This window comes from Aegilops tauschii, chromosome 6 (genome assembly GCF_002575655.3).
Source record: "Aegilops tauschii subsp. strangulata cultivar AL8/78 chromosome 6, Aet v6.0, whole genome shotgun sequence".
NCBI classification, from domain to species: Eukaryota; Viridiplantae; Streptophyta; class Magnoliopsida; order Poales; family Poaceae; genus Aegilops; species Aegilops tauschii.
The window spans coordinates 30539178-30547549 of NC_053040.3; the positions used below are offsets into that span (position 1 = coordinate 30539178).

General features: G+C 46.5%; 2 protein-coding genes across 2 annotated transcripts in view; one reads left to right on the forward strand and one right to left on the reverse strand.

Annotated features, from left to right (window-relative positions):
* LOC109784375 (structural maintenance of chromosomes protein 6B-like) overlaps positions 1-6949 on the forward strand; it is a 29295-nt gene extending 22346 nt beyond the window's left edge. The window contains exons 19-23 of the mRNA XM_073500905.1: positions 4722-4804; positions 5570-5665; positions 6281-6417; positions 6512-6610; positions 6718-6949. Coding sequence (XP_073357006.1) covers positions 4722-4804; positions 5570-5665; positions 6281-6417; positions 6512-6602 — 407 coding nt within the window. The 3' untranslated portion in view covers positions 6603-6610; positions 6718-6949. The remainder of the gene's footprint in view (positions 1-4721; positions 4805-5569; positions 5666-6280; positions 6418-6511; positions 6611-6717) is intronic.
* On the reverse strand, positions 810-2587 carry LOC141025511 (uncharacterized). The gene is made up of 2 exons (XM_073500906.1): positions 1504-2587; positions 810-1228 (listed from the first exon to the last, which is right to left on the reverse strand). The coding sequence occupies exons 1-2, from the start codon at positions 2579-2581 to the stop codon at positions 1182-1184; spliced, it is 1125 nt and encodes a 374-aa protein (XP_073357007.1). The 5' UTR covers positions 2582-2587; the 3' UTR covers positions 810-1181.
* Positions 6950-8372: the final 1423 nt, after the last annotated feature.

Sequence of the window (8372 nt, forward strand, 5' to 3'; positions counted from 1 at the left end):
GGTGGCGACGAAGAAGTCACCGGAGATGAAGGTGTAGAATCCGGGGACATGCTAGGTGAGGAGACCGGGGAAGATGGTGGCGGTGAATCGACAAGGGGTGGAGAAGCAGAGGGAGTGAGACGAATAGGCACAGGCGCGACGGGAGTGATAGGGGAGTCAGGAAAAGTGAGAAAAGAGATATCCTCCACGGAAAAGACCGAGGAAGATGGGCGTGGGTAAAAAGGACGAGACTCATAAAAGTCACATCTCGAGAGATACGCATCCGACGACCGACAGGATCCCAACAACGATAGCCCTTATGCTCATCACTGTAGCCTAAGAAGACACACTCAACAGACTGAGCGGTCAGTTTGGTGCGTTCGCGAGGGGCAAGAAGAACATAGCAAACACAACCAAACAAGCGAAGCATCGAATAATCGGGAGAGCGATCAAACAGACGCTCAAAAGGAACACCACCCTGCAAAGCAGCAGATGGCTGAAGGTTGATGAGATAGACAGAAGTGGAGATAGCCTCGGCCCAAAAATGAGGCGGAAGAGAGGCGGCGATCATCATAGCACGAGCCGTATCAAGAAGGTGACGATGCTTGCGCTCAGACAAACCATTCTGAGCATGAGCACCAGGACAAGAGAACTGGGCAAGAGTACCCTGCTCAGCAAGGACACCACACAACATCTTAGAGATATACTCACCAGCGGAGTCAGCACGAAAAACACGAATGGGTGAAGAGAACTGAGTATGAACCATGGCAGCAAAACGCTTATAAATAGACAACACCTCACTACGTGAAGTCATGAAATAAAGCCATGTATAACGAGAAAAATCATCGATGAAAATAATATAGTATTTATGACCACCTTTCGAAGGGAAAGGAGCCGGACCCCATACATCAGAATGGACTAAATCGAAAGGACGCTGAGACACTGACTCACTATGAGAATATGGTAGCTGAATCTGCTTGCCAAGACGACAACCCTGACACTCTAAAGAGACATCTCCTGAGACAGACCCCAGAAGGCCTCGACGAACTAAAGACGATAATCGAGAACCACACAGATGACCAAGTCGATGATGCCACTGCTTGAAGGAACCAGTAACAGAAGCGACAGCAGCGGAGGAACTGGCGATGGTGGTGGCAGCAGAAGGAACATGAAGCCAGTCCAACTCCCAAAGACCCTGAGAATCACGGCGGCGAGGGCCAGCCCCAACCAGAGTGTGCGTGCGACGATCCTGGACAGAATAAGAGTCAACATCAAGGATGACACGACAACCAGGATCAGTAAGTTGACCGGCAGAAAACAGATTCATGGTAAGTCGAGGAACATGAGCAACATCAGGAACAGAATAAGGAGTAGAAATATGGCCTCTACTGGCAACAGAGAGTGGAGTACCATCAGCAGTAAAGACATGAACAGGAGAATCCAGCGAGCGAAGAGAAGACAAAGCAGAAGAATGAGAAGACATATGAAAAGAAGCTCCAGAATCCAGAACCCATGGGGATGTACCTGACTGTGTAGAGGGCGAGTGCTCAGTGCGGGAAGCATCAGTCACAGAACCAGCAGTACCCGTCGAGGAAGAACCTGAAGCCGCGAGCAGACGCTTAAGTCTCAGAATATCCTGCTCGGTCAAAGCAATGGCTGAAGCTGGCGAGGGAGATGACGCAGTCCCTGATGATCGCGCCTTGCGCAGGTGTTTCCGCTTGGTGTAGCACTGTGACTCAATATGACCATCATTCTTGCAGTAGTCACAATGTGAACGGGGGCGACCTGAGCCTCCAGAAGGAGTGGGCAAGAGCGGCGGAGCACTCGAGCGAGAATGAGGCGGTGCAGCAGGTGGAGTGGAAGAAACCCGAGTAGCGAGCACAGAGGGAACCTCCAGCAAGCCAGCACCACGTAGGCGAGTCTCCTCAGCACGAATCTCTGAAAGCGCCTCCATGAGAGAAATACGGCCACGAGCAAGCAACTGAGCACCCCGGGGCTCAAACTCCTTACGGAGCCGAGACAAGAACTCGTAGACGCGATGAAACTCCAAATCGGCCTGGACAGCCTGGCAGCAGGGGCAAGTACGACAACCAGCACTGCGGAGAGAATCAAGCTGGCGCCAGATAGCAGAACTCTGTGCATAAAAGTCATCAACAGTAGAGTCATCCTGCTGAAGAGCATGCTCCTGACGAACCACAGAAAGATATAAGGCATCACCAGAGGGCTCATAGCGCTGACGAAGACAGGTCCACATCTGGAAGACAGTAGGAAGACCTAGAAACTCGGAAGCAAACTGAGGCAGAACACTAGCAGTGAGAACAGCTGCAGCACGAGCATCATCATCAAGCCACTGGGTGTAAACAGACAAAGCACCATGATACGTCTGAAGAGCCTCCTCATAAGCCAGAGCCCTCTCATCATAGGCACGATCAGCAGCCTCATCAGCAACCTTAGCCGCATCCTTGGCGGCCTGATTAGCATCCGGAGGAAGAACCAGTGGAGTCGGCGGAGTAGGGGCCACTGGAGGAACCGGACGTGGCGGACAGCAGACCTCGCCAGAAAGAACACCCCAGAGACGGATGCCACGCATGTGAATACGCATGAAGCCAGCGAACTCGGTGTAGTTGGTACCATCGAAGATCACCGGACAGCGAGGGACAGCAACGTAGCCTGATGCAGTAGACATTTTTTTTTTTGCAAAGATCCGAAAATAGCAGAGGCCAGACGAGGACGGCGGCTGGGAACGAAGGCCGGCGCAGCAGACCTCAGCGCCTGGGCAGGAACGAACGCGGCCGAGCAGCGCCCGGGCAGGAGCAGCGGCCTGGCGGGAGAGGCGCTGGCGGGAGCTGCGTTGGCGGGAGAGGCGTCCTGGCGGGAGCGGCGGGCGGGAGATGCGTCCTGGCGGGAGCTGCGGGCGGGAGATGGGAGCAGCGCTGGCGGGAGCTGCGGCCGGACGGGCTGCGTCCTGGCGAGCGCTGGCGGGAGCTGCGGCCGGACGGGCTGCGTCCTGGCGAGCAGCGCTGGACGGGAGTAAGGTCGCCTGGCGGGAGCTGCGTCCGGACGGGAGCGACGAGAAGAAGACGCGGCGACGGCGAGAGAGGATCGGAGCACGAGTTGCGCGTGCGAAAAAAGAAACCTAAGGCTCTAATACCATGTTAGGAATAAGCAACTTGTATTCCCATGAGGCCATAGGCCAATATATATACATGTACAGGTGTGGTACATATGCAAGAAACCCCTTATACTACGGGATAAATACAAAGGGGTATACATGACTTATATTATAACTCTAACACGCGCAACCATCAAGCCACCACCACTGCTCGGCGTGGGATGCCAAGATCTGCCACCACCGACCATCAGCTGGCCAACCACCCACGAAAGGAGATCACTGCCACCAAGTCCGGTGTTCGTTCCTCGATGACCTTGCACAACGTGCAAGCCGCACACCCAAACTCGCATGTGCGCTGCCACTGGAGTGATGTTTAACGTACCAGCATGGCGCAGCCCGTACGCCCATCTGGGCCGAGATCAGGCCCGCCCGTCGCTAGCAGCCTCGCCACCACCGCATTTGGCCGACACCAACCTGCCGCACACCCGCTAGAGGAGTCGGCCCCACCTCCTCACTCCAAGTCGGAGCCTTATAGATCCACCGCACTGCGACGCTAGGGCTTTACCCGACGACTTCATTGGCGGTGGCGAGCGGAGGGAAGGGCGGAGGTCGGGCTATAGGAGGGAGGGCGGGGAGCGCCCCGGAGCGGCCCGACGCGGCTGCACGGGGGTGAGAGGAGGGTTACGGTGATTTACTTCTGCCAGTACCCGGCCTGCCTCATCCTACAAGCTGCCCTCCTTGTGTTTACTAGGTTGAGACCGTTAAACATGTGATGGTCGCATGTCTTTGCTAAACAAGTTTGGGTGGAGATCTTACAGCGTCTGGTCCAGGTGGCGCTTGTAGACCGAAATCATTTTTCCTTCCAAAATTATGGTTTGAGGCAATGCTACTAGTCGAAACTCATCAGTGAAAGGGGTTCTTGGTCATGCTAGTAGCTTGGTTTCTTTGGAAACACCATAGTGGATGTGTTTTTGAGGGTAGAAATTCTGGGGTCAGCCAGCTTGTCCAAGAGACCAGAGAGGAATCCACTCTTCAGTGTTCTGCTGGCTCCTATGAGTTTGAGTCTCTTTGTCCTTGATCTTTGTTTGGTCTGGTGGTTGTTTGTTTGATATGTTCTGGCGCGCTTGTAATCTTCTGGTGTCTTTTGAGTTTGGTGACTGTGTTCCGTGTATGTGTTAAAGGCCCTTTTGGGTCTATTATGTTTTGTGTTTTTCTCTTCTTAATACTCCCTCCATCCCAAAACAAATGTCTCAACTTTGGTAAGTTGAGAAACATTTTGGGACGGAGGGAGTACAATAATGACTGGCACCTCTCCTGCTGGTTCGATAAAAAAAGAACTCTTTTTTTCTTAACCCAGAGATTACCTAGTACTAGAATATCAAATTAATTTCCCTTTACCTTCTACAAAAGATGCCATAACTGCGGAGCATGCAAATATGGATTTTTGTTTGTTCACTAAATCTCTGTTTTAAGTTCCTTTCATCTCATACTTGTGGACTATGTTTTCCTTTACAGAATATACGTTCTTCCATGCTTGAAACTGCAAGTTACTGTTCTGCTGCCTGTGGCTGCCTCCTTAGCTTTAATTACCATTCTCTGCAGATTCTAACAGTAATTTTTTTTGTTTCAGATTCTGTGAATGAGACGGGGCATCGTGCTAGCGCAAATGATGAATTAGAACTTATTAAGCGTAAACTAGATGCAGCTGAGCAGGTGCTTCTCCTTATCCTGCAGTCATAACTCATAAACGATATACAGTTCGCTCTTGATTTGTGTTTCTATGGTCTCTGACACTAGTATAGCTGAGATGTACTGGAAAGCATTTGTTTAATCTATCAGTTTCATGAAAGCGTCAATGAGAAACACATCTTCCCCTTTCCTTTCTTACCCTATGTAAACACTGTATTGTAAATGACCCCCTTTTGCTCAATTAAAGCTGTCATCCATTTTGTCTTACAGCCGTATGGTTCCTATAGTCTGTGACCCTCCCCACCTTAGTACCACATTTCATATTTCCATTATTCTTTTTATTTAACTTTTTTTCAAATGGAAAAATATTTATTATATTGTAGAAGAAGTGGATAACCATCACATTTTAGTTTCGTTAGAATATGACACTAGCTCTTCACCTACACCACTTTTTATATGGATATTTTGTTAAAATTTGTCTCTTCTGGAGACAAACTATCACCATCAACAGCTTGGTCAACCAAGCTCTGGCTATTCCTATCAGGAAGAAATTACTCTCTCCGTTCCTAAATATAAGTCTTTTTAGAGATTCCAATACAAACTACATACGGATGTATATAGACATATTTTAGAATGTAGATTCACTCATTTTGCTCCGTATGTAGTCCGCATTGGAATCTCTAAAAAGGCTTATATTTAGGAACGGAGGAAGTAGAAAATTGCGATCACTTAATTGTCTGTAGCATGTATGTACTGATGGTAGTTTCTTCCATTGAATATGTGAACCAGGAGAAGGCTCACTATGAAGGTCTCATGACAACCAAAGTTTTACCTGCTATTAAAATGGCTGAAGCAGAGTATGCAGATCTTCAGCAGCTTCGACAGGTTTTTGTTCTGTTACTGGCTTTAATTGCCTTGTTTTACTTTGTTGGACTATGATTGTTTCTGTATGGTTCTTCTCTAAGAGAAAGTGTGTTCTGTTATAGTTAGAGTCAGTGTGGGCCTGAAAATTCACATTGCCAAAAGAATTATAAAACTTGATAAGAGAACAGTTTCTTAATAAGTAAATAAGATAAATACAGTGTCTAACATTCTGATGGAATGAACCCGCTGCAAGAGGCAATACAAGTGACGATTCTTGATTTTATTAATTAACAGGATGAAATACAAAGTAGTAAGATTAGCGTGAGTGTTCACGTAATTTGATTTTTACCTATTGAATGGACAGATGGTGTTTCAGGATGGTCCAGAACCACCAAACTCATGTTTTTTGGGTATATTTTTGGAAAAGGTCATACCTTGAATAGTGGCCGAACTTAAACCAGCAACTTCATCTTAGCATTTATGTACTGCAATTAGAGTAATGCTGGACGTACTGTCAACTTAATACATCCAGCGTGTGTGTTCCGTTAATTTCTACGAAGCATTTTTAACACCTGGACGTATCAGGTCTTATGTGTTACCTGACTCACATGTGAGTGATGACCTTATATTCTGTAGGATAACTTCAAGAAGGCTTCGACTATTTGCCCTGAGAGCGATATGGAAGCTCTGAATAATGTTGCTGGATCCACTCCCGAACAATTAAGTGCCACGTTAAATAGACTGAAACAGAGATTTGATCAAGAAAGCAGAAGGTTTGGAACCAAATTGGTCATAGTGGCAGGAAAAAGTTGATGCCCATGAGTTTTTATCCTTTGTGAATAATAACAGTGATAATAATCTGAGCACACATGCTGAGTCCATAGACGATCTGAGGGCATTGCATGACAAAAAGGAGCAGAAAATCTTAAGCAACAGCTGTATGCAAGTTTTAGGCTGAACATTAATGTAAGTTCATTACTTCATGTTTTCCTACCTATGTTGGCATGTTTGACTTTGATATGCTCATTGCACTCTACTGGATCTGCTTTTGACCCAAGTATATTGCTGTGCAGTCGTGTGAAAAATTATTGGACTTGCGGTGGAAGAAGTTCCAGAGAAATGCTGGCCTTTTGAAGAGACAATTGACATGGCTGTAAATACAAGTTGCTTTCTTGGATGTTTATCATCTGTTTTTCTGCTGGCTTTGATTTCTCTTATCCATCAGTTGAAACGGTTAGTCCTGATAGGCCGTCCACTTTTATTGTTATGAAAGTTCAATGAGCACCTGGGAAAGAAAGGTATCAGTGGATTCACCAACGTAGATTACCAGAATAAAGTTTTATCTATTGAGGTGTGAATCCTTCATAACATTGCCATTTTGCCATGTACATAGCGGTCGGAGGATTTGTGCTTCATGTAACAGTTGTCTATGGTGTTTGATGTAGCTAACGATGCCTCAAGATGCATCTCATGATACCATCAGAGACACTAGAGGACTGTCAGGTACCTGTACCATGGTTGTAACTTGCAAGATGGTATTTTTCACATTTCATTTATTGCTCAGAATACCATTCACCAAGTCGTGTTTCTTTAGGAATCTTTTGCTAGTATTTCATACCCATGTTTTCGTTAACTACAACTTTTGCTATGCAACTTGGTCCAGGGGGAGAGCGATCTTTTTCGACACTTTGCTTCGCTTTAGCTCTTCATGGGATGACGGAAGCACCTTTTAGGGCCATGGATGAGTTTGATGTATTCATGGTGAGCAAACACGACACTTTCTACAACCATCCTGTTAATGACAAATCAAACCTTTTTATTGGCGGTATCTGATTTGCGCAGGATGCGGTGAGCCGCAAAATAAGCTTGGATACCCTTGTAGATTTTGCTGTTGCACACGGGTCACAATGGATATTTATAACGCCGCATGATATCAGGTCTGAAAATCGCCTGTAGTTTCTCTAGTTCGAGTTCTCGCAAATGGATATTTATGACATTTATGTTTATTCAGCATGGTGAAGCCTGGAGATCGGGTCAAGAAGCAGCAACTGGCCGCCCCTCGTGGTTGACTAAGGACTCTGTCTGTCATTGTGCTCAGTAGTGTATATGTCTCCTTAGCCTTAGGATCCACCTTCGACAGACCTGTCGGGAACTGCTTGCTTCGTAATTAAGTTAGTGGTGTTGGTTGATTAGGTAGCATCAGGAGCAAAAGAATTACAGATGACGAGGACGAACAAGAGTTGCCATATCTGCCAGATAGTGTGTACGTTCATAAGAACAGAACAGTTAGTTTAACTTGTCTGATGTAAACGCCTGGACTTTGGAGAAACAACTCTACAATGTATAACACTGTATCAGGCATGTAAAAAGAGGTGCTACATTCTGGGACCAGCTCTCTGCAGATATGTAAGCTTAGTTGCCTGTCATTCTGTTCCCCGGTTCAAAAAATAGCACAAAACAAAAAAAAATTCTGTTTTTTGTTGACAAACATTCTTTGGTGTTCTACCCTACATATAAATTCATCTGGAGAAATCCCATTTGTGGCACTTAAGGTAAAAAGCCAAAACAGGTAGCCCAAAATGCTTCAGAAATGACGTTTTTCACAGTATTGCTTTTGTTTCCTCAAAAAAATGTATTGCTTATTTCGTCATGAAATTTTGCACAGGAGTAGAACATTTAGACATGCGTGTTGTAAAAACATTTCAGATTCTTTTGATCCTTTTACTAT